The following is a 26411-nucleotide window of genomic DNA, read 5'->3' on the forward strand; positions in this document are numbered from 1 at the left end:
TTGTAGGAAATATTTAATTTCTTTGTAAAAGCTGCTGCCGATCACCGAAACAACACCAAGTTACGGTTACTATGGCTACTACAGCCAATCACAATGTACTCCCATTCAAGCGGACAGCCATATTGTGTGACGTAATCAGACGACGACGGAACCCGAGCCGATCTGGTACCTACACCGGACCAAGAACTCACTTCGGCAGAGCAAAATGTTTCAAAGCGAGACCAGAAACTGCAGAAAGCCGAAGGACATGACAACACTTCTCAGTTTGGAGTGTACCTGCAGCTCCCGTCTTCACATCAGAGTAAACAGCACACTCCTGTGGTTCATCCCTCCCTGTTCACATAATCACATGAATCCACAGAGCAAAGACTCAAAGGTCAGACGCTTCGCAGCTTTGTTCCTTATCATACACGCTGCATGCACGTGTGTGTGTGTGACTTACTCTTCTTCCCAAAGTTTTTAAGCTCAACGACAGAGTATGTGACATCTCTGGATTCCCCTGCATCTGAAATATTTCAGGATTCTGTCATCAGTCTCCTGAAATCTCTACATTTTTTGCACATCTTACTGCTTTAAAGTTATACTGCACCGTTTCCCGTGTTTTCAGGGTGTGTGGTCAACTCGTAGAGACAAGCATTGTCTGTGGTAGATAAAAAAAAGAAGCAGAGACAAAGAGTTTTTACATGAATGTAACGACAAAACAAAAGAAATAACCAACTCTTTTTTTCCACTGGTTGTTCTTTTAAACTGCAAAGACGTCCAAAGACAGGAAGCTTTTAGGGTCGGCAACCTTTAACACTCAAAGAGCCATTTGGAAAAGAAAACACCGGGAGCCGCAAAAATACTTTGTTTTTTTTACCTTTACGCTTTGTGTAAACAACTATAGTGAGTTGCTTACGAAATCCATGAAGTGCTACAGAGAAAATTTAATTTAATTTATGTCATGAACACATTTTGAACTCTTAAATAATAATAATAACAATAAGACGTCGAGTTGAAGGTCTCCTTCTCACCACAGATCAGGCATACTGGTAAGCCAGTCTCGTCAGAGGTAAATGCAAATGAATCTGCATCAGGCATCATTAAATGTTCTATTTTCTTCAGATAGTTTTCTTCTCTTCCTTTTCTCCATACTTGGCCGACCTGGGGTTGAAAGTCTCGATGAATAATGGACAGCGTTTTGGCGGCCATATACCGGCTTTCTGCCAGGGTGGCGCATATTTTGAGCGACGAAAAATCAAAAATATTGTTTTATTCTAATATTTCAAGATCACAATAATCTTCCAATTTAGAACTACATTTTTTTTTTAAAAACTAACACAAATAAAATGCACTTCAATTGGATACTTTTTCATTTATTTTCCCAAACCACGCGGCTCCGTTGCCGCGGGTTGCCGACCCGTGATCTGGAGGGTGTGAAGTCTTTATGGAGGATCTTATCTGTCACCGCCCTGACGTTACTTTCCCATCATGCTGTATTATTTGGAAAGGATGGCTGAATTACAGCGCTTGGTGTGAAATTTAAGTTAAATTCAAATAGAATTAATAAGAAAGTCAAGTTTATCTCTGATGTTTTGTTTGTAAAAGTGCCGATGAGGAGTTACAAGATCCAGCCTCGTGGGTTCGTGATCTTTGATTAATATTTTTATACCACAAAATGTAAATGTATTTTATTTATACAGCCCTTAACACACAATCCTTACGATGTACCAAAGTGCTTTACAGCAGGTAATAAATAGAGAGAAGAATAAGTAAAAACAAATAAAAACAATAAAAGAACAGTGAACGCAATAAAATACAACAAAATCAAATAAGATAAAATAAGATAAAAGTGTCATCATACTACTGGGTATTAAAAGTCATCCTAAATAAGTAGGTTTTTAGCCTAGATTTGAAGAGACATCAGAAGACACAGAAGAAATCCTGAGGTAAAAGTAAGACTTTTCTAAAAGTCTAAATTAGTTTAATTGCTGACCGTAGCGAGGAGAGCTGTACTCACGATCTGTGGCTGAGCTCTGACTGGTGTTCTGTGGCCGGATGGACCTAAAACATCATGAATACAGGAAGTTAAACACAGAAAAGGTCAATACTGATGATTTGTGTTACAGATGAGAGGAAATGAAGGAGCGATTTACTGACCTGATGCACGTTAAATCTGTGAAAAAGACATTTGGTTGGAACATTAAAATGAAATCCTGTATTTAGAGAAGCATTTGAACAGATAAACCATGTGATACAGTATCAGAATATAAAGGTCTCACCCTTTGAATGTTTGTAGCGACACAGCAGGAGCAGGAGAACGATGAATATGAGTCCAATGATTGGTCCAACGACCATCAGCACAGGAAACAAAGAGCCTTCAGGTCTGGATACAGCTTCAGTTCACAGAAGATTAAACATTAAAGATTGAACTTATTTATGTAGAGACGATACTCTCCCAGAAAAATGGACTTAAAAAATTAAACAGAAAATAGTTTTAAAGGCATCAAATAATTGAACTCTACTCACCTTTAACTGAGATCCAGCTCTTTGGTGAAACCTTCCCTGAGTGTTCACACTTGTAGAAACCTTCATCTGACTGTGACACTGCAGAGATGTTCAGCTCCCCTCTGCTGTCACTTTGAAGAAGTGTGTCATTGTGATAGAAAAACACATTGGAAAGTGTATTTTGTCCTCTGCGTCTGCAGCTCAGACTGACAGAACCTCCCTCAGTTACAGGATGGACGGGGCTCACCAGGATAACTCCATACTTATCTGTAAAACAGTCAGAGGACATTAGGTTCTCTTTGGAAATGTTAACTGTGGATGTTCAGCTGCAGCCACAGATTAGAAGTCAGGAAGTGACTTGTTTTCCAGTGAACATTAAAGGGATAGTTCGCCTCTTTTGACATGAAGCTGTATGACATCCCATATCAGCAACATCATTTATGAACATCTTCTTACCCCCTGCTGCGTCCTGTGAGCCGAGTTCCAGCCTCGTTTTGGTGTTGATGAAGGTAGTCCGGCTAGTTGGCTGGGGTTTAAAAAATAAAGCGTTTTGCTTCTCAAAACAATATGCGTTCAAAAGAGTAATACATTTGCATCACAAAATCGTTCTCCAAGCAAAAGTCAGACCTCACAATCGCTTGGACCTATTTTCTCTCCCTTCGTATCACTGCCTGCTGTGCAGACCGAGCAGCAAACACCGTAACAGGCGCGGCTGTCGGCCAACTAGCCGGACTACCTTCGTCAACACCAAAACGAGGCTGGAACTCGGCTCACAGGACGCAGCAGGGGGTAAGAAAATGTTCATAAGTGATATTGCTAATATGGGATGTCATACAGCTTCATGTCAAAAGAGGCGAACTATCCCTTTAAGAGCAAACTACGCAGCAGGATCAAGAGACAAATGCTCACCGAGAAAGTTCATGTTGTATGGATGTGACATGTTCAGGTACAGTTAATGATGTGATGCTTAAATACAAGACAAAGTGAAAGAAAAAGAACATTTATCATAACGTACTCTGCACAGTTATGTTGACTGCGTTGCTGAACTCTCCTGATCCAGACTCACACCAGAACACAGCATTACCAGACCAGAGACTCTTTATGTTACATGAGGATCCAGTCATTGTCCCCCATAATAACTCAGAGCAGTGTGACAGGTATCCTGCTTCTGTAATCTCCCTCACTCTCCACTCAGCAGATTTTCCTTCACAGTTCAGAGACACAGGATCACCTCTGAAGTGTTGAACTCTGTCAGGACTCACTGTGAGAGACGCTGCTGGATGAAGATCTGAAAAACATGTGATGAGATTTCACCAAAGCAGAGAGAAACATAACCAATGCTTCATTACAGATATTCATTTGGTTTATTTTGTTCTTCATCTGAAGATCAGCGCACACATTTCAACAAGCTGATCAAACTGTGATTTCCACCTTAAAAAACTTCAGTGTGTTTTAAATGATAAACTCAATCTGATCGTCTTTCAGACATACAAGTGAACGTTTGAATTTCCAGTATTTCACTGCTTCACCTGATCAGGGTTTTCTTCTTATTAATGTCTGCTGTTCTTCCATTGGTGGAAAATGAATGTAGCTATCATCAACACGAGTGTTGGTTTTAAACATCGTGTAGGTCTCTGATAAAAGAATAGCTGAATTAAAGTGAAAGCATCACTTTCAGAAACAAACTGACCTGCAGACCAGACAAACTCTGGGTCACTATAATCAGTGTAATACACTGGGTCTCCTCTCCCAGCTCTACACACATATCCTGCTGTGTGTGTCTGTCCATGAATGATGTAGGAACCATGTTCAGTCCCAGTGTTGCTATCAGGCAGCAGCTCATAGCTGTAAGAGCTTTCAGACGGATCAGGAACAGCTTTATACCAGTAGAACCTCCATCCTGCAGACGGATGTTCAACCTGACAGCTCAGAGTTACTGAGGCTCCAGGACTCAGCCATGATGGAGACACAGTGAGGACAGGCCGGGGTTTATCTGCTGAGAGAGACAGAACAGATAGAAAAGAAGTCTGTAACCCTGGATTAAAAAGCTGTAACTTTAACATTTTTAACTTACATGATACAGTTACAGTGATGACATCACTCCACTGTGTTAGAAATAGCTGGTTCCTTCTGCCCCGGCATCTGTATCCTCCACTGTCAGTAACTCTGCTGATCCTGTATTCACTGGATGTTGGAGGTATATTTAACCAGGCTGGTGTCCATTCATACATCCACTGAGTTCCTCCACCTCCCTGGATCTCACATCTGGCAGTGACGGTCTCACCGCTGTATATCTGAGCCCAGCTGGGCTGCAGGATCACTGTGGCCTTGATGGAAACTGCTCACATAAAAATATTCAGTTAGAAGACCAACACACACAGAAAACCAACAGAAATATGCTTTGATTCTATTTCCTGTTATTTGACACTGTTCATCTATGTATTTATTTCATAAATCTTCATAAACATTTAAATAACTGTAGTTTGTTTGCTTTTTGGAGCAACATTTCTCAGTATTTACTGACTTACTGATCAGTTATTTCTACAGTTTTTATTTCCATCCTGTTCAGTGCTTTTTCATGATGTTTAACAGCAGCACAAAGAGCAGAAAGTTCAAGTGTTGAAGTGTTTCAATTCTAAAACTGATGAACAAGAAGAGATTAAGGAAATCCAGATGTAATAAATGAGAGAAGAAGATTCTGCCACTCTTGTGTTGAATCTGAACAAAACATGAAGAGTCTCAAACATCAGAGGTATCAGTAGGAGTTACTGTCATATAATCATTGTTTCATTCATGTTCTTTTTGTTGTTGGGACCAAAATGCTCTTTTCTACATGACTGAGAAACAGATGAAAACTTCTTTTATTTCAGAACAAATGAATAAACTCACGAGTTTCCTCAATGGTGACATCACTGCTGACTTCTGAGTAGAAACCTGGTTCTCCTCTTCCTCCTCCTCTTCCTCCTCTGCAGTGGTACACACCTCCCTGTGACACTGTGAGGTCTTTATATCCATTGTTTCTTATGGGCTGAGCTGCAGAATAGGCTGACCCACCTCTGAACCAGTCAAACCTCCATCCATCAGGGTCGTCCACAGAGCAGGTCAGTGTCACACTGCCCCCTGCTGGTATGGTTGTTATCTCTGCTGTCAGTGTGGCTCTGGGTTTACTTGCTGTTGAGTTCAGATTTTTTTCAGTTAATTAATCAGAATGTGACTTGATTCTGTTTGTTTAGATATTACTAACAGACTGCAATATTTCTTTTTAACAATAAAAACAAATGCAGCTGCACACAAATAAAAGCTTCAGTTATTTTTGCCTCATCCACTTATTTCCCTCAAATGTTCCACTGCCCTGCGTGCTGTCTCAAATCAAATTTATTTGCACATGAAATGTGCAAAACGATTCAAAGTGCTTTACATAAAATAAAAGCATTGCAGCAGGGAGTGGAAGAACTATTAAAAATACATAAAAGAATATAAAGAGAAACAAATAAAATAATTTTAATTAATTTAAAAACCAGCAACAGTCCAGATAAGTTCAAAGATATCGTGCAGATTTCATGCATAGACACATGAGAAAAGAAATGTCTTTAACCTGAATTTAAAAATGTCTCCATTTGGTGAAAGTTTAATCTCCACTGGCAGTTTGTTCCACTTGTTTGCAGCATAACAGCTAAATGCTGCTTCTCCATGTTTAGTCTGGACTCTGGACTGGACCAGCTGACCTGAGTCCTTGGATCTAAGAGCTCTGCTGGGTTTATATTCTCTGAACATATCACAGATGTAAACCTTCAGCAGGCTTTTAAAATCTATTCTGTGACTGACTGGAAGCCAGAGTAAAGATTTTAAAGCTGCTGTGATGTGTTCAGATCTCTTAGTCCGGGTTAAAACTCTAGCAGCAGCGTTCTGGATGAGCTGCAGATGTTTAATGCTCTTTTTGGGAAGTCCAGTTAAAAGAGCGTTACAGTAATCAAGTCTACTGGAGATGAATGCATGGATGAGTTTCTCCTGTTCTTTTTGGGAGAGGAAACCTTTTTTCTGTTGATATTTCTGAGGTGGTAAAAAGCTGCCTTGGTGACAGCTTTGATGTGGCTGCTGAAAGTCAGATCTGAGTCTATCAACACTCCCAGGTTACGAACTTGGTCAGTGATTGTAAGGTCCCGAGTCTCAAGATATTTACCAACGCTGACCCTCTTCTCTTTGCTCCCAAACAGAATGATCTCAGTTTTGTCTTCATTTAATTGTAGAAAATTCTCTCTCATCCAGGTGTTTACTTCCTCCAGACACTGACACAGTACGTCTGCTGGGCTGCAGTCGCCAAGGTGACAGAGACACATAAAGTTGTGTATTGTCTGCATAACTGTGATGATTGATGTTAAAATTCTGCAATATCTGACCCAAAGGGAGCATATACAAGTTAAACAGAAGAGGTCCAAGAATTGACCCCTGGGGGACTCCACAAGTCATGGCCACTCGCTCAGATTCATAGCTGCCAATTGTAACAAAATAACTCCGGCCTTCTAAGTAGGACCTGAACCAGTTAAGGACCGCTCCAGAAAGTCCAACCCAGTTTTCCAGCCTGTGCAACAGGATTCTGTGATCTACAGTATCAAACGCAGCGCTGAGGTCCAACAGAACCAGGACTGAAACATTACCAGAATCAGTGTTCAACCTGATGTCGTTTAACACTTTGACCAGAGCTGTTTCAGTGCTGTGATGACGTCTGAAGCCTGATTGAAAGTTATCAAGACTTCCACTTTCATTCAGAAAGTCGTTGAGCTGGTTAAATACAACTTTCTCAATAATCTTGGATATAAAAGAGAGATTAGAGACAGGTCTGTAGTTGTTCATCATAGAGGCGTCTAGAGTTCTCTTCTTTAGGAGTGGCTTAATGGCAGCTGTCTTTAGTGACTTGGGAAAAATGCCTGATGCCAGTGAGCTGTTAACTATTCGTAGGAGATCACTTTCTACTGAGGTAAAAACAGTTTTTAAAAAGTCGGATGGTATTATGTCCAGAGTGCAAGTGGTTGATTTCAGATGCCGAACTGTTTCCTCTAGGATTTTTAAATCAACAATATTCTCTTTCTGTCTCTTTCTGTTCTCAAACTAAAATAAATCAGTTCATCACTGAGCTTCCTGGCAGCAGCTGGATCAGTGTTGGACGGAGAAATGTTTCCATCGTCATTTCTAAATCAGTGAAACACATCAAAACATGATATTTCATGATGAATTGTGGACAGTTTAACTCACATGACACTTTCAGAGTGAAGCCTTCGCTCCATTCTGTTAAGAGATAGTCTCTTCTGCCCCTACAGCTGTATTCTCTGCTGTTGGACTCTGCTGCGACGATCCTGTATTCACTGGATGTTGGAGCATTTGTGTTGGTTGGTCTCCATTCATATTCCCACCCTCTGTAATCAGCTCCCTGGATCTCACATCTGAGGCTGACGTTCTCACTGCTGTATATCTGAGCCCAGCTGGGCTGCAGGATCACTGTGGCCTTAATGGAAACTGTTGACACCAAAAACACAGTTAGGACACAAAGAAAAGAGGTGAGAAATAACACAGAAACACAGGACTGTTTTCAGCTTTAGTTGCTCTGCTTTATGGTAAACTATTAAAACAACTGTGATATGTATACAATGAGGGAACTCATCAGGTGTTTAGAGCTTGAAGTGTGTGACTCCAGTACTTTAAATGACATTTTAACATAACCGCATGCTGATTTTATAATGAAACATCTACAAAGTTTCTGGAACTTCAGTTTACACACCTCAAAGTCACAATGAAACAAGAACAGATGTAACAATGTGGAATTAAATTAAAGCTGTTTTCCTTCCAACAGAGTTCATCATAAGAAGGTTTCACAGCTGAATGATCTTTAACCTTTTATCCACTGGCTGTGGATGGAACCTTGTTTTTCTTACACACCAAACTAAAACTTGTTCTTCTTCATGTAGATGAGGTCAAATCCTGGGATTGAATTATTCATTTGATAGTTTTTAATAATGTGTTCAAAATGGATTTTCTCCTGTTCTCAGATTCCATGATGTTTTATTCCTAATTAAATTTCTAAACTCACCAGTTTGGTTAATGATGACGGCGTCACTCTTAGATGTGACTAAGTTAGTCTCTCTTTTAAACCCTCTGCAGACGTATTTTCCTCCCTCAGTGACACTGAAAACTCCATCAATGTCATTAACTTGTGTGTGCTGATCTCCAGATGAGGTACGTCTCCAGAGGTCATAACTGAGGCCTGCAGGATCCTTCACAGAACAGGTCAGTGTCACACTGCCCCCTGCTGGTGTGATGTTTCTGTCTGCTGTCAGAGTGGGTTTGATTTTAAGTTCTGTAAGTTAGAAAAAACACATGATGTGAATCATCTCTTAAACCTTTCACAGACATCAGCTCAGAACTAAAGTGAACACCAGTGAAGACTTTGGATCACATGTCAGAAAGCTCTCTGATCTGATCAGTAACATCAAAACACCAAATCAGGGAACAGTCTTTGGATGAATTTGTTCATCCTTCCAGAAAACTCCACAGACTTTTAGTTTATTTGTCATAAGTCATTTCAGCTGAATATGAGGGCCTTGCACACATTTAAAGTGAAACATTTCTAATTCAGAATTCTTCATTTCTAACTTTGGCAGCTCTGACAGGTGACACCGAAAACCTTCAGCTGCACTCAATGCTGCTCTGTTTATTGTAAATTTGACTAATTTTTGTTCAATTATTCAAAGAAAAAGGTCATATTTATCCCATTAGAGTCCCAATAACACCCATCCATTTTTTATAGCTGCTCAGAAACAAACAGCCGTGCACGCTCACGCTCACTCGCAGGGTTCATTTAGAACATGCATGTTTTTGGATGATGGCAGGAAGCCAGAGTACCCAGCTGGGGTTCACACCAGGAACCCTCTTGCTGCGAGGCGACGGTGCTAACCACCACACCACGTGTGTCCTCACAAAGATCACAGACTCTGCCTAACACAGAGCTCAGCGTCAGAGCAGCGTTTGCTTCTCAAACATAAAGAACAGAGACAGTATTTTCTGCAGAGGAGTTTGAGAACAGCTGAATCAACTTAAAGGGAAACATAAGTTATCCTGGAGGCTGATGATGTCCCGCCATCTTAAAAACACACTTCGTGCTGGGCTTTAGTTTCCTACTTATCTACATCTACACCTACAGGCTATATCAGATACTGTAGCAGGCAGCACGCATGACAACAATCGAAATAAAAGATTTTCTCTATAACTGATATTTGTTAACTTTGCTCTGCTGAGTATAAAATGTCCAGTTAGGATTTGCCTGAACGGTTAAGATGATCTGATGAATGCATAAGAAAGAAGACACAAAATAAATAAACACAAACTTCTCAGAGGTGAACACAACTGTGGGCTGGTTATTCAGTGGGTTCGTTAAGCTGGTCGTTTTACCGTGTAAAAAGAGGCGTTACTTTGCATTAGATGCTAACACAATCCAAATGTAATGATACATGTTTGGTGAATGTCACAAACGAGGCAAAAAGAGAAAACAGAAACTCTTTCTCACCTTCAGCATTTCCATAGAAGACTGTGCTGATCACTGCAAAACAGATGGAAACCTCATTAGAACGTATCAAATTAATAAATCAACTGATAAATGATCTTATAAAGGAGGGCGTTTCAGAGTAAAACTAAAGAAATGACACTTAGAAACACTGATAAACTCCCTTTTTTCATTTAAAAGAATCATGTTTGTCATTGAAAATGATGATTACTCTCCTCAACCTCTCAGAGAAACACTTTAAACCAATGATACGCTGTAATTCACATTATTTAGAGACATTTTTCTTTAATCTGCTAACAGAGAGAGAGAAATGTACTTACAGAAAAAGCCCAGCACACGGAGCAGAGTGCGTCCCATCCTCACCTCCAGCCTGCTGCACGGCAGATCAGACAGTCTTCCGCTTTACATCAATTAAAATGACCAAAAAGGAGAAGTACTGGTGTGAGAACAGTTGTCGACTTCTTCTTCTGTCTGTAGCCGGCCTTTGTTTCCTTCCCTTTTACACAGAGCTCAGACACCCTCACTAGCTCTGACCGCAGCAGTAGTTTGTCATGGTTACGTTTCCTATCCACTGCAGGGACACATTCGCAATTGTTTCATGCGCAGAGGTCGGTTCCTATTTATTTATGAAAAATATTAATGTTACTGTAATGAAGATTTTGTGTGGATGTAACTTTGCACAAGTTGTCCTTTCTTGTGTGGGTTTATATTCTCTGCTCCTCAGTGGGTGGGTTCATTTCTTCTGGCTGATAGAATCAAGAATCCGCTCCCAGACACCTGACTGAGTGTTACAGGCGTCCATGTTCTCTATGTTGTGGACTTGCATTCCTTCATTTAATCTGAAAACATTTCCTTGACCTCTCTTCAAAAGTTTGATCCTGCAGCTCTTTATTGTAAAGCATAGATTCTGCAGCTATTCTCACCCTAAACACAGGAAACCATCGGCTGAACGTGTGGTCGGGTGTGAATGTGTGTCAGAATCATGTGAAAGGTCGGCATTTCCACACTAACCACGTTCAGCCACAATGCTAATACTTTTGTGAGGAAACGTGAATAACACTGATCATCTATAACACTTTAATGCACCATTTAAAATGCAGTACACAAAAAAATACCCTGCAGGTCCCTATAAGAGGTAAGTGCAATGAAATAAATGAAAAAATAAAAAGGTATTTCACCCTTTCCTTTTTGCTCCTTTAATTCACCTAGGTTGTTTCAGTAAGGCTAACTTTAAGTTAGGTTAGACCTATTTGAGATCCTATTTTACTTCCTGAGTTAACTCCTTTTCTTTCTTTACACGTAAAAGGAAACCTTCAGTTCAAAATAATCAAATAAAAGTGGATCACAATCCTTCAAAATCACATTCAAAAATATCAACTCAATATGCAAATAAAAGTATGGCACTTTAAATCAGTTCAAGTTCAATGTGAGTTTGAGTTCAGTTCAATTGTTCAGCTCAGTTTAATGAAAAGTTTCAGTCCGATTCAGTCCAAAAAATGAAGAAAACATATTAGCCGCCACTCCCTCTCTGCTCTCTCGCTCAGGTATCTGCGGCAGCGTCAGTGAGGCGCTGCGTCTAGCATCATGATTCTTAAAGGGACAGCGACATGACTTTTCTGTCACCATGTTTTTACTTTTTTAACATGAAATCATTCTTTTATTGACATTTTCTAACTTTGACTCATGTCACATTTTAGCATGGGTTTACATAAGGCATTAAATGCATTAAACCTTAAATTATTCTAATATAAAACGCCTTTGTTGAAGTGATTTTTGTTGCTACGGTAACCCCAGACGTTACTTAAAAAAGCGCTCAAATGAAGCACATCTGGCTTAGATGCATCGCACAGCTTTGAACTTCTCGGCCTGGGAACAAACTGAGCCAACTTTCCAGCTCCTCTTCACACGTAATGACCATGTTCACAGCTTCAGTTCGGTCATTTTTCCTCCTTCCTGACCCTCTTTGGGAGCGTTACGCCTCTCTGCGTCACCACTGGTTTCGTGCTGGCACTGGTCTTTTGGGTGGTGCGTGGGCTTTCCTGTTTGAACTGAATTCACTGGCTGCACCTGTGAAGCTGTGCCTGGTGTGGCTTACAGGGAGGTCACCTCTGCTTAAAATGCATCTTTAACTGGGTTTTAAATGTAAACCAAGTGCTTTATTAGCCCCTTGGTTTCAGGCTTTATGTTGGTAACAAGGATTCTTACATATCTAATGTCATCCCCTCATTTCATATCGGAAACTGCAAAATCCCTCAAATAACCGTAATGCAGTTAAAGGGAATAGAATGAATAGACAGTGTGCCTGGATTAAAGGGATAGTTCGCCTCTTTTGACATGAAGCTGTATGACATCCCATACTAGCAATATCGTGCATGAACATTCGGTCTGCACGGTCTGCACCGTGGAACAGGCGCCGCTGTCGGCAGCACGCAGTGATAGAAGGGAGAGAAAATAGGGCCAAGCGATCGTGAGGTCTGACTTTTTCCTGGAGAATGTCTCGTCTCCATGTCATGTCTCGTCATTTCCTGTTTTATTCTGAAAGGTTAACTCTCCTCTCGTGTTCCAGTCTGACTTAACCCCGTGTGTATAAGAGTCAGCGTCTCCCCTTGTCTTGTGCCAGTGTGTCGTATCTGTTGTTCCCAACGTGCTTCACTCTCGCCTTTGAAAAACCATAGTCCATGTACCAAGCCATTGTTTTGATCAATTCCTCTCTAAGAGAGTTTTTGTTTTTGGATAACTTTAATAAGAAAGTCTTGATAAAGCATAGTTCAAGTTTTATAGCGTTCTTGCTTTTTCCTCCAAGTGGAGTGATCTTTTGTTTGGTTAAGATTTCATATCGTAGTGCCTCCTATTTTTCAGGAGAGGTTTTTTGTTTTCCTCCACAGCAGGAGTGACTTTAGATTTTCATAGATATGCTTCTCTCATTTTGGGAGAAGTATATAATATTATTGATAATTTATGTAGTCTGTTTTGTTCTCTCTTGGAGAGTTTTTGGAAACACCTGCACCTCCAAATAAAGCTTGTGGATTAAACATCACCTGCTTCTGCGTCCTCCATTCCTTGGGTGTGACAGAGAACGGTTTTGTGTTGCAAATGTATTACTCTTTTGAACGCATATTGTTTTGAGAAGCAAAACGCTTTATTTTTTAAGCCCCACCCAACTAGCCGGACTACCTTTGTCAACACTAAAACGAGGCTGGAACTCGGCTCACAGGACGCAGCAGGGGCTAAGAACATGTTCATAAATGATGTTGCTGATATGGGATGTAGGCTCCATGTCAAAAGAGGCGAACTGTCCCTTTAAGGCTACTTACATGTTGTGTCCAATTTTTCATGCCAGGTCTACAGAATTTCCCTTTAGGCTTGAAGAGATACAGCCTAACCAGCTCAGAAGAACAAGCTGCAAACATAATTTCTCCATCAGCTGTGAGACGATGTTCATCTTTTTTAGTCTGCTTGTGGTAACACAGCAATAAGCCCACAAGCAAGAAGCAAAAGCTGGGGAGGAAAAAAGGGGGGAAAGCACTCTAAGCACTTTAGGCTGCCGCTCAAGCAGCATCTCATAAAATCTAATTTGATTATTGATTAACCCTTAAATGACCTTTAAATATCTAGCTGTCCCAGATGAGCAGAGGTGGAGGGGCAGCGTCTGATATACAGCACAGATATTAGCTTAGAATCAAATATTCCAACTTGGTTTTAATTAGCAACTAAGTTGATTCCCTAATATTAATTAGGGAATCAGCACCTCCAAATCCGAGACCATGGTCTTCGGCGGGAAAAAAAAAAAAAAAAAAGGGGGTGGAATGCTCTCTCCGGGTCGGGAATGAGATCCTTCCCCAAGTGGAGGAGTTTAAGTATCTCGGGGTCTTGTTCACGAGTGAGGGACGAATGGAGCAGGAGATTGACAGACGGATCGGTGTGGCGTCTGCAGTGATGCGGGCTCTGCACCGGCCCGTCGTGGTGAAGAAGGAGCTGAGCCAGAAGGCCAAGCTCTCGATTTACCGGTCAATCTATGTTCCTACCCTCACCTATGGTCACGAGCTGTGGGTAGTGACCAAAAGAACGAGATCGCGAATACAAGCGGCCGAAATGAGTTTCCTCCGCAGGGTGTCTGGGCTCTCCCTTAGAGATAGGGTGAGAAGCTCGGTCATCCGGGAGGGGCTCGTAGTAGAACCGCTGCTCCTCTGCATCGAGAGGAGTCAGATAAGGTGGCTCGGGCATCTGGTGAGAATGCCTCCTGGACGCCTCCCTGGTGAGGTGTTCCGGGCCCGTCCCACTGGGAGGAGGCCCCGGGGAAGACCCAGGACACGTTGGAGGGACTATGTTTCTCGGCTGGCCTGGGAACGCCTCGGGGTCCCCCCAGAAGAGCTGGAGGAAGTGGCCGGGGACAGGGACGTCTGGGTCTCTTTGCTCAAGCTGCTGCCCCCGCGACCCGACCCCCGGACCAGCGGAAGATAATGGATGGATGGATGGATGGAGTTTTAATTAGATTGAATTAGATTTTATATTTTGAAAACAGGGATCATGATCCAGGCTAATACCAAGGTTTCTGACATGGCCGCTTTATCAACACAATACTGAGAGCCTCAGCTGTTATTTCCAATGTTCAGGAAGACTTCAGCGCCCCTTTCGCAGTCTTGTTGTGGCTTTTTGCAGTATACCGAGCTCTCGGGGCCGCTGTGCTCGTCAGCCGTTCCCGTACTCCCACCTTTTCATTTACAGCCAGGAGAGCGCGTCTCCAGCAGAAAGCCTCCTGCTGTTACGTACCTGTGTGAACAGCAACTTTGGACCAAAGTGTTCATGTTTTCAATGCAAAACCCCGGATGTTCAGGTGTGAAAACGGCTAAGAGTTTGATCTCCGACTCAACCTTTCTGCTTTTGTTCTGCTCACTGGGTGGCAGAGAGCAGCACAAAACTCACCTTTGAATAAATTTAGTTACAATAGTGATTAATTCATTAATGAATCGATTAAGATTCTGGTCCACGATGAGCTGACTGTATCACAGAATTACAACGACCAAGGTTGTGGGCCACACCTCAAAGTTAAGAATGGCTCTAATAGTACCTCAGTTTGTTTTTCTGGCTGCTAAAGTCCCCGAAATCACAGTGATTTCACAAGTTATTTTTAATTTGCAGAACTGATTCTTTTATTTCCTCATCTTGCTGGATAAAAGAGATGGGGAGTATCATAATTTACCAGAAATAAGCTACGTTTTTTTCACCGTCCATTCTCTTCATCTCTGCATGAGGCGGCTTGGTGAGCAGAGCCGACGTGTGAATACAGCGCAGCGAAGACGAAAAGCATATGAATAGATGCAGAAACAGGAACAGGAAAGTATCGGGCCGCATGTAAAAAAATGTTTAAATCAGATAAGCTATCTATAAATAACCCAGCTTGTTAACATTTTTGGATTTCACAAGCGGCCCAGAAATAATTTGCACCGACGACTTGAAGTCAGTTTGGCTTCAGGAAGCGGACGCCCTCTCTACCTTTAAGATCAGCCTTAAAACTTTCCTTTCTGATAAAGCTTACAGTTCAGGATGGCTCAGGTGACCCTGAAACATCCCATAGTGATGCTGCTATAGGCCCAGCCTGCTGGGGGAGCTCCCATGATGCACCTCTCCTCCCTCTGCTCTCTTTACTCTCCATGTACATGTGACAGCACGGTCGTCATTAACTTGCATTTGAGAAGCACAGAAGGATTTTGCTAGCCTGGGCGAAAGCCGACTGTTGACTCTGTCAAACAGTCTGGGAAAACCCAAGAGGAATCCGTTTCCATGGAAGGCGGGACCTTACCCAGCAACTTAAATTCATTGGAGTAATGGAGTTCCCTTAACCAATCATAATGTTTAGAAATGACGTTGGTTATGCGCCGAGGTTCATGCTTACTCTCGCGAGGCTCTAGCTCGCGAATCACGCTTCCCACATCCGCTCTCATTATACCGGTACCGTTTGAGAAATCAAACTTTTCCCAAAGCCAGTTGGAAGGAGAGCTACGACATCCTTGCCACTAACAAAATTGACGAGGCATTTCTCTTGCTCTCGTTTTAATTGTGCAATGATCTCCAGAGTTGAGACAACTTCATGGATAGCTTCTAGCGTTCTTCCGTCGCCATGTTTATTTCCGCTGCGGTTGAACTACAATTACATGGACTACAATGGACTCCGCGCGTGAGTTCTGCGTCACCACTCGCAACTGTTTGCTGATTGGCAAAACACTGAGCGAACCGAGGTAGGGTGATTTGGCCAGACTATGTGCGGAGCCAAAATCTTTGGGCGGAAGTACGTAGGATGGCGTCGCCAGGCTAGGATTTTGCAGGAATAAACTATTGAAATCACTTGCATTACTGATTATGTGTTGCTGCAATAGTAATTCTGCTCGATATGAGCGGAAGCACAGCTTCACACATTTAGTGGTGAAGCACACACACTTGTATTCACACCCATTTGCTCTTTCCTGGGTGGGAGGGGGAGGGGGAGGACATATTTCTTCATATAATATTTGAGAGCGACTGAAAAATTTGGTAAAAAGCTCCAAAATTAAGAAATTCTCTGTTTTTGCTTGTACTTCTTTATTCAGAAGACAAATAAAGCCTTACTGCTTTGGTATTACTGTAAAATTGATTTCAGTGTCCGGTGTTCTGATCTTACGATAGCTCCAGAACTGATAAAGTCTGTGTTCACTGATGATAACTTCAAAGGAAAAATAACATTTCTCCATTTTCAGTGTGGAAGCAAGATAAAAGTTCTGACATTCAACACGCAAAGATAAAAATGTGATGCAATTCATCTTACCTGTAAAACTCCAGCAGTGAGCAGAAGGATCATTTCTCAGACGCCTGTAGTTAATAAATGTTCAATGTTGTGATCGAGTGCAGAACAAGAACTGCGCGGCGTGTTCTGGTGCAGTAAAGTACCAAAGCAAAGACGATGCTGGAGTTGGCTTCCTCTTTACAGCTTCCGTACAAAGGATGCGCATACTGGGCAGCCTCACTGCTCTTATTTCTGAGGTGAGGTCCTCCGCGTTTAGCACAATATATGGCCGGTCAGATCAGGACTGAATTACTCTACAGAGGCCACACAGTCATTAAAGCACACTTCGGTGATTTTTAATTATTCTATTAATGAAATGGCCCTTTATGCAAGTCACTTTAATTTGTGAATCCAAAGCCAAACAAGAGCAGCAGGCGTCTTTAGTTCAAAAGACGGAAGTGAATCACCACCGTGACTACAGTCATATTCGCTTTTCTTACGAACCAAACCCCCCCAACGCTGTTTTAGTACAAGTCACACCTCCACTCCAGCCGCGCGCAGGTGGACAATAAGCCGCACGCTCGTATCAACAGAAAGAGGCGCTTTAAAAGCTGATTGAGTAACTTTCAGCGCTGCAACAGGCATCCAGGGACCGTCTGCAAAGTATAACAACTAGTTATAAAATGATCCAATAATTCCCCTCTAACAGACTCTAAGACCACCAAAATCACTGGTGACGCGGTGGTCTCCTGTAATAACAAAACAGCAGTTCGACTGACTGTGCGTAAAAGTCACTTTACGCACCACAAGTGCCACCGGGAGAGAAAAAGAAGAGAAATAATCCAAAATTATTATTATTATTATTGCAAAAGCGTGAGCACGCGGCCTCACTATTTATCGTTGTGGTGGTGGGTTGGACACGCTGAGGGTGAGCTGGAAACATCTGGCAGAGGCCCCTGTCCCTGAGATCTTCAACACAAACCTCCAGGAGAATGTTTCTCACCTCCTTCCACCCATATACCTGAAGGACATCTCTCAGACCCAGGAGGGTGGGGCAAAGAATGACGGAGCAAAGCCCCACAGAGAACAATGCAAAGGATTCTCCTCAAAGCTCAGAGCAGAAGTACAGTTGTAGTGGCCTTACAAATGAAACGTCTGAGCCTGGCACGGAACAACTTCTACGCTGAGAGTTTAATGCATTTTACATGCTTCATTTGAATAAATGGTCTGAGGTGACTTTGGTGACACTACAGCGTGTGAGACTTATGTTTCAGTATGTTGTTAACACACACCTACTCACCCGGTGTACTTTATATAGACGGTCCCTGAGCCAAAAGCATCGTCTAATACCGGACACCTGCTGGCAGCCTGTGTGCCGGTTTCACTCGGTTTCTCTCGGTTTCTCTCGGTTTCACTCGGCTTCTGAGGTCCACTGCCGCCCCTGTCTGCATCAAAGCGACAAGGGAATAGATAAAGTATACAGTAGTTTGGTTAAATAATAAGCCTTTACAAAGGCAGACATGTAAACAGGCTACCTAGTGAGTGCTTCTCGTGCTTGTTTGTGTTTAAAAAGTATTGCATCATTATTATGACGGAAGGGCTGATGGTTTCATAAAAAAGAGTCTTCTATGAATCTGTACATGTGAATGTGCATTCTTATTCTTATTGTACTCGCTAAATGTGTTTTTATGTTGTTATATTGTCAAAGATGCAACACAATCCAGGCAATAGACCTTTGCAGTTGCCAAAATCTGACTTCTGATCTTCTCCGTTGTAAGACAGTGTCTGCCTTAAAATGGAGTAAAATCGAGTTATTTTGTGCAGGTTACATCCCATCAAGTTCTTTCCACCTTCTCCTTTCACCTTTGCATGACAAATAGCCTTGAGAATGGGGTCAAATGAAGTCTTTTTGAAGGGATACTTACTAAAAGACCTACTTCCCAACACCGATAAAATCAATGAAACGTCCAACTTTAAACACAAACAGTTATTTAATTTGTATGTAGGCATTACATCAGTCTCTTTTTTTTCATTTTATTTTCAATGCACAGTAATTTAAGCTCCCGACGCACATCTGCAGGATTATGAGGATTTTGATATCCTCCAAAATCAGTCCGACGACCTCTTGTGGTGAGACATGAAAACAGCGTGAAAAGCGCAGTGAGAACAGGTTCACCCTGCAGGATGCTGCAGGATGCTGCAGGACTGAACGACATGACAGTGAGACAGCTTGGCATTCATTTGGTTGATAATGCTCACGACAAGTTCAACTGGCCGTTTTCTGTATGTTGTTCAAGCACACATCAAAACACTGTAAAAGTTTCCATCCTGCAACTAAACCTATTCTAAGATATGCAGCTGTCACTGTGGTCAGTAATAAAACGTGTTGTAGGTATTTTTTCAAGTCTATATTTTCAACATTAAGCCAATAAGTGGAAAGACTCAGCGCAGTAAAGTATCCTCAACATGAAATGAAGTCTCACTTACTCTGGCTTCCAGTCAGTCACAGAATAGATTTTAAAAGCCTGCTGATGGTTTACATCTGTGATCTGTTCAGAGAATATAAAGCCAGCAGAGCTCTTAGATCCAAGGACTCAGGTCAGCTGGTCCAGTCCAGAGTCCAGACTAAACATGGAGAAGCAGCATTTAGCTGTTATGCTGCAAACAAGTGGAACAAACTGCCAGTGGAGATTAAACTTTCACCAAATGGAGACATTTTTAAATCCAGCTTAAAAACATTTCTTTTCTCATGAGTCTATGCATGAAATCTGCACGATATCTTTGAACTTATCTAGACTGTTGCTGGTTTTTAAATTCATTTAAATGATTTTATTTGTTTCTCTTTATATTCTTTTATGTATTTTTAATGCTTCTTCCACTCCCTGCTGCAATGCTTTTATTTTATGTGAAGCACTTTGGATTGTTTGTACATGAAATGTGCTACAAATAAATTTGATTTGATTTGATTTGATTTGATTTGATTTGATTTGATTTGCACGGTCGTAGCAGTTAAACTGTGCAACCGATGTGCCAAATTTCCATCCATTCAAGCCGTGGCTGAGTGATGCATCTCTGAAATATCTGTAATAAAACAGCAGCCGTCTTTGATGAGCTGCTTCACAGTTTGCTCAGTTGCTTTGAGTCTCTGGTTCCGGTGCTGCTTCCCCAGCAGATTGTACTCTCCACCACAGATATGCAGCATCCTGGTGCAGACAGTAACGGAGTTTAGCTTCCTCAAGAAGAACAGTCTGTTCCATCCTTTGTTGAGGATGGCCTCGGTGCTGCATTGTCCAAATAAACCCCAGATCTCTGTATTCCTCAACCGCCTCTTCTTTGTTTTGATTGATGAGGTGATTGATCCCACACCAGGCCACAAAGTGATCAACCGGTTCTCTGTACTCTGCCTCTTGTCCATCGCTGCTGCACCCAACACCCGCAGAGTCATCAGAGCATTTCTGACTCTGAGTCGTCTTACATCCGGACAGGTATATGTTCCTGTGGTAATGTCTCAGTGAAACATAATGCTGCACTCTTCACATTCTTCCCGAGGGCTCCAAGCTTGTCCATTTAGTCTCCTAATGATCTGAAGTTCTCCATCATACAGACCTGCTCAGTACTTTATCTTTTTTTTCTCTTCGCCTGACATCCATGGAGTTAAACTCACTGGGGATCTTTTTTCCGCCTTCAGTTGACGTTTGGAAAGCTACATAAGCTGCTCCCGTTTGCGTTGGCATGGTAACTAATCACAACAGATGTTTAAAACTGTCAAAAACACGAGGATGAGAACCATCCAAAATCACACTTTTGCAGGGGATAAAAAAAATGGAATACAACTTAAACAATGAAAAATACACATAAATCTGTTGGAGCTGCTGCAGCTTGCTGCCAGCTTTCCACTGCTCATGCCTCTTGGCCTTGAGGCCTCCTATTTGTCCTCTTGGTGGTGCTGTGACTTCTTATTTAATCGGCTTCTGCAACAGACTGTACACCGTATCGATTTGTGTCGAGTGCTGTGGCTCATCCGAGAAGACAGCCTCTGAGGCCGGAGTCTCTTGTGTGTTCTTGTGTCCCGCGGAATCCTTCTTGCCGTCACTCTTGGAACGAGAGGCCGCCGGTTTGGGGATGCTGTAAACGGTGTCAGCTTTCTGGCTTTCCCTGGAGAACTGCTCCTCCCTTGGGATGCTGCGCTCTCTGGGATGACCGACATCGACGTTCTCATACGAAGCTTCGCTACAGGAAGATGTGGAGGCCCTGGCCTCCGGTTGTGTCTGCTCCTCTAACGGCCCGCTTTGTATCAAACCTGCGGTGGATGTTGCTGCCTGAAAATGATGCAGGGAAAGGAGAAGTCTTCCTCAGAGCACATCGCATATTTCCAACTGTGTCCTGACATCCAAACGTGGACGTGTTACACTAATAAAATCACAAGATAAAACATTATATTTTGCTTTATGGCTCATGGTACCTGATTTTTGCATCTTGATAAAGATAAAGCGAACACCAACACCAACAGAAGCACCAACGCAAGCACAACAGCAACAATCCCATTTACTGGGGGGTGCGGCCATTTTTCTTGGGGTTCATCAGTTTTTTTCCTGACACCTGCAAACAAACAAAGAAAGATCACTGCAGCAAACTAACATTTAACAGATTATCATCAAAATTTAACCCTTGTGCGGTCTTAATAGAATAGATTAGAAGTACTTTATTCATCCCAGCTGGGAAATTACTTCGCAGTTATAGCATACAGACAAGTAAAAATAAAAAATAAATTAAATAAAAATAAATAAAGAAAAATAAATTAAAAAATAAAAGAAAAATAATAAGAAGAAAAAATAAATAAATAAATAAATAAAATAAATAAAATTTAGAATAATTAAAAATTAAAAATCAAAAAAACATTCTGTTTACTCCCCTTGTCCTATGGGTCAAAAATGACCCAAAATAAAGCAACTTAATTGAATTTTAAATCCAAAATCTATTTTGTATGAGGAAACCACCTGTTATTTATCTATTCAACTCAATTCAATACATTTTTTATCATGTATTTTTTGTTACACAATACAAAAAGACAATCACCAGTTTTCAGGATTACACTTTTTTTTTTTTTTTACCACAAACCAACTGTCAGTTGGACCAACAGTTTTCTTGTTTTCTCAGTTTTCTTTTACATAATAAAGGTTTATTATTGCTATTATATAAATGTAAAGTAATTACTTCTGAATTAATTATATTGAAAGGGAAAAAAACAGTGAACTTTTTTCTGGTGTTTAAATGTTTTTATAATTCACGGGTCAAAAATGACCCATAAGACAATCTTTGTACCCTAGTGGTGTACAGCCCACATGGAAACATAAACAAAAATAAAGTCTGACTTTTTCTAATGATGGGGTCCTTTTAGGAAAAGTCATAACATTTCAAGTTGGAAAAAGATAGTTTAAGGTGTTTTTTCTACAGCTAAACATGGTAGTGGCTCACTTTTGACCCGCAGGACAACAGGAGGGTTAAACTAACAGGGAATGTGACCAACACAGCGATCTTACCTTCAGGTCAATAAGCATGTGAATGATATATGAACTGCTCATTTCATTCATACTCACACAGCGTTCCCATGCTTTCTGTGACGTTATTTCTGCTAACACGGTTGTTGCCACTGCAGACAACAGTTCTGTTGTCAGAGAAGATGGTGATGTTGAGCTCCCCGAAGGACTTCAGAGACGGCCTGCAGCCGTCTTCATCGCAGACGGACCACAGCGAGTCACCGTGGAAGGAGCAGTTCACTGCGACGCTGCAGGATCCTGCAGACAGGTTGCTGGGACGCTCTGACATCACAGTCATCACTGGTCTGGGAACCATTTCTGCAACACAAGCAGACGCAGTCCAGACATGAGGGCTACCAGCCAGAAATCATACTTTCAGACATGTGTCCAGAGTTGCTTTAGAGAAATGAGAGGGAGTGAAAACCCTTGTTGTAGGTAAAGATAGCAAAGGAGGACCAACCTTGGACAAAGATTTGGTGTGTCTCTAACACTGATGAGAAGTTATAGGTAGTGAATGAGACTTCGTAGATGCCGGCGTCTTCCTCAGTGAGCTTTTCTACACAAATGGAGAGGTTGGCAGCACCAAGCCTCACTCTGTCTTTATAGCTGGGATGGATGCCTCGTGAAGAATAAAGAACTTTACCAGAAAACTTCCACGAAGCATCAAAATACGGAGGCGGCTTCATGACTTTTAGACACACCGTGCTGTTTTTCAGACAGTAATACGTCGTTGAAGGGTCTCCTGCCGTGATTCCTAAGAGCGATAGACTAAAATAAATTCATCATCATCTTTACAAAAGCACAACAGCATGACTGAAGTAGGTGTTGCTTCTGTGGATAAACACCAAACCTGTTTAACTTGTCAGCTTGGAAATAAAGTCACAGATATAACTGAACAGCAGCTTAATGATCGTATGATAGCTCACTAATGATAACTTTATGAGAAAAGTAACATTTCTCTGTTTTCACTGGAAAAAATCAAAGTCTTACCAAGTATATTTGTCTCATTTCTAGTCCAAATATCTCATTACACTTAATATCAGACACAACTGCCGAACAAGTACCATTTCAGCCAGATATAGGGACTGGTTTGAAGACAATACATCTGGAATATCTTGTTAAGTGAAAAAGTCTTGAAAACAAATTGTTTTGAGTCATATCATATGAAACAAGCTTTTTTTTACATTTGAAGAGGTTTTTAAGCCAATTTCAAGATCACTTTTATCTCAAAGGTCCCAAATATCACATCTTATTTCAAGAAATCTTGACAAGCCGATTTTCACTAGTTCCATTGGCAGATTGTATTGCTTATTAGCCAAAATGTCTTGTATTTATTGTTTTTTTAACTTGTTTTTGGAGGGGCATTTTTTCCAGCGTTCATCGTGGAACCAAGACAAAATTCACAAGTTCTGACATTTAACACGATAACAAGATAACATGTGATGCAGTTCATCTTACCTGTGAAAATCCAACAACTTAGCAGAAGGATCATTTCTAAGACGCCCATAGTTAACAAATGATCAAGTGCAGAACGAGAAACATGAGCAGCATATCAACTGGCGCAGGAAACGCTCAGTGTGGCGAACCGAAGAGAGCAGCTGCTCAAGACAGTTCAAAGTCCAGGAAGTGAAACAGCTCCATTTTCTCACATCATATGAGTACCAGCATCACACCAGCAGAAAATGCATCAGAATCCCTGCAAATGTTGCTATGTTCGCTGCTATGTTCAGTAATGGTGCTTTTTCACCTGATTTTGCACACAATGTGAGATCATAGTGTGTTAGTGTGTGTGTGTGTGTGTGTGTGTGTGTGTGTGCGTGAATGCTGTCAGTGTGTGTGTGTGTGTGTGTGTGTGAATGCTGTCAGTGTGTGTGTGTGTGTGTGTGTGTGATATGAAAGGTGTGGGTATCTTTTTCCTTTTTTTGAAATGTATTTTTGGGCAGGGTGGAGGAGGGGAGTTTCTATGATTTCTGTAGAGAGAAAAACAGGTCTTTGTACCGAGTCACACTGTCTAACTTTGGATCTTGAAGTCTTTGCACTAATAAAGTAATTTTTTTTACCTTTAAGTGTCACTGCACACTAAAGTACGCTGTGAAAACAATCCAAACTGTGAGCTGCATCAGGCATCAGGGCTCAAACGACTGCCAAACTCAAGAATATTGAAGTAAGAAAGAATAGTTTTTGTCCCTGAGTGAATAAAATCATGGCAATGAGTAGGTGAGCGTGTATTTTTCGTTATAGATTCGTTCTGTAACACATTGAACACGAAAACATCGTGTTTTATCGGCGCTGGTTGTGTTACTGCTTGGCAGCGAGCTGTTGCCAGGGACCCAAAGCAGAGGCCTCCAGCTAAAGAAAAGCGTTAGAACAGTTAAAGAAGATCTATTATATATTCTTTTAACAACAACCACGGATGTGGCACTCGCTCTATACCACAGAGGAGCCTCTCAGGAAGGAGTGTTTGCACACTGGAAGAAATTAAAGTCTTACCAAGTATATTTGTCTCATTTCTAGTTAAAATATATCATTACACAAAATATCAGACACAACTGCCTAACAAGTACCATTTCAGCCAGATATAGGGACTTGTTTGAAGACAATACATCTGGAATATCTTGTTAAATGAAAAAGTCTTGAAAAGAAATTGTTTTGAGTCGGATTTCATATGAAACAAGCTTTTTAGACATTTGAAGAGGTTTTTAAGCTAATTTCAAGATCACTTTTATCTCAAAAGTCCTAAATATCACATCTTATTTCAAGAAATCTTGACAAGCCGATTTTCACTAGTTCCATTGGCAGATTTTTTTGCTTATTTCAAACGAAAACGTCTCGTTTTTGTTGTTTTTCGTACTCATTTTTGGAGGGGCATTTTTTCCAGTGTGTGAACTGATTCAGAAGGCAAAGCATCGTATCGTTGGGCTCCATGTGTATTTTGGACGTTATCATAATTTCTTATGCACACAAAATCAGTAAATGCAGGTAAAACAATCGATTATTTATCAGTCGCTCTCATGTAAACAGGAGATGATGCAAAAATCAGGAAATTGTTATATAGACACATAGAAACTTTGCAAACAATACATTTATTAAAAGAGGCACTTAGAAGATACACTCACAGTTAGAGTGATGAGCTTCCTTTATGTAAAGTGACCCGTGAAGCATTCAGCTGCTCTGCAACCTGTCACCAGGCAGCTTTTTCATCGGGTTTGTCTCAGGATTTTAGTTGAACTGGGACACTTACTGTCATCGTACCGCCTGAAGAACATCTTTAAAAAGGGATCATTGTCATTTTGAATTATAACGGAGAGTTGACCTTCAACTTTTTTCATTATTGTTGGTCATGTGGTCAAAAACAACTTCGTAAAGTGCTGATTTCACATGAAGTCGGTTTGTTGGAGCAATAATTACATTTTAAATTCATTATCAATGAATTGAACTATATTCTAGTTCTTTTACACCAGTACCGTCGTTTTAGGTGTTTAATGCTTTTGTTACTGCCACAACATAAGGAAAGTAATTTGGACTCTGTAAAAAAATGACAGCAGTAAAAAGACAGACATGCTCCACTTTACAGAAATAAAAACGTGCATACACAGCAGTTACCACAACACAACCTTTTTTGGGCTCAAATAGTTTCGGGATGTCATTAAAACAAAAATCTCTGTCTGAGCCCTGCACATGTACAGCCATGCACATGATTTTTTTTTGTTGTTTCTTGTTGAAGAAGCTACAAAGATGACATTAAAAGTGGTGAACTGCAGTATCTCAGCCACCCAGGTGCTTTCGGGCCGGTTTCAAGTCGATTTCGGGTCGGTTTCAGGCCAGTTTCAGGCCTGTTTCAGGCCGGTTTCAAGCTGGTTTAAGGCCAGTTTCGGGACGGTTTCGGGCCGGTTTCAGGCCAGTTTCGGGCCAGTTTCGGGCCGGTTTCAGGCCGGTTTGAGGCCAGTTTCGGGCCGGTTTCAGGTTGGTTTCAGGCCGGTTTCAAGTCGATTTCGGGTCGGTTTCAGGCCAGTTTCAGGCCTGTTTCAGGCCTGTTTCAAGCTGGTTTCTGGCCAGTTTCGGGCCGGTTTCAGGCCGG

General features: G+C 41.4%; 2 protein-coding genes across 2 annotated transcripts in view; both read right to left on the minus strand.

Moving 5' to 3' along the window:
* LOC142369514 (uncharacterized) overlaps nt 1-11033 on the minus strand; it is a 30916-nt gene extending 19883 nt beyond the window's left edge. The window contains exons 1-12 of the mRNA XM_075451857.1: nt 10360-11033; nt 10043-10075; nt 8570-8836; nt 7738-7998; nt 5377-5658; nt 4562-4825; nt 4178-4480; nt 3503-3775; nt 2509-2754; nt 2140-2155; nt 1976-2043; nt 277-333 (exon numbers count right to left, since the gene is read on the minus strand). Of these exons, the coding sequence (XP_075307972.1) occupies nt 277-333; nt 1976-2043; nt 2140-2155; nt 2509-2754; nt 3503-3775; nt 4178-4480; nt 4562-4825; nt 5377-5658; nt 7738-7998; nt 8570-8836; nt 10043-10075; nt 10360-10396 (2107 nt within the window). The 5' untranslated portion in view covers nt 10397-11033. The remainder of the gene's footprint in view (nt 1-276; nt 334-1975; nt 2044-2139; nt 2156-2508; nt 2755-3502; nt 3776-4177; nt 4481-4561; nt 4826-5376; nt 5659-7737; nt 7999-8569; nt 8837-10042; nt 10076-10359) is intronic.
* Nucleotides 11034-19581: 8548 nt separating this feature from the next.
* On the minus strand, nt 19582-23929 carry LOC142369126 (uncharacterized). Its single transcript, XM_075451387.1, has 5 exons — nt 23792-23929; nt 22794-23087; nt 22394-22651; nt 21259-21395; nt 19582-21115 (listed from the first exon to the last, which is right to left on the minus strand). Exons 1-5 carry the CDS (start codon nt 23838-23840, stop codon nt 20753-20755), a joined length of 1101 nt encoding a protein of 366 aa, XP_075307502.1. The 5' UTR covers nt 23841-23929; the 3' UTR covers nt 19582-20752.
* Nucleotides 23930-26411: the final 2482 nt, after the last annotated feature.

Source organism: Odontesthes bonariensis, chromosome 19 (assembly GCF_027942865.1).
Source record: "Odontesthes bonariensis isolate fOdoBon6 chromosome 19, fOdoBon6.hap1, whole genome shotgun sequence".
NCBI lineage: Eukaryota > Metazoa > Chordata > Actinopteri > Atheriniformes > Atherinopsidae > Odontesthes > Odontesthes bonariensis.

What these genes read in the sequence shown, in the direction of transcription:
- LOC142369126 (XM_075451387.1), bottom strand. Translation starts at nt 23,840, where the DNA reads ATGGGCGTCTTAGAAATGATCCTTCTGCTAAGTTGTTGGATTTTCACA. An exon ending in AAGTTGTTGGATTTTCACAG is followed by an intron (nt 23,088 to 23,791) that starts GTAAGATGAACT and finishes TATCGCTCTTAG; the next exon opens with GAATCACGGCAGGAGACCCT. An exon ending in TATCAAGATGCAAAAATCAG is followed by an intron (nt 21,116 to 21,258) that starts GTACCATGAGCC and finishes CATCATTTTCAG; the next exon opens with GCAGCAACATCCACCGCAGG.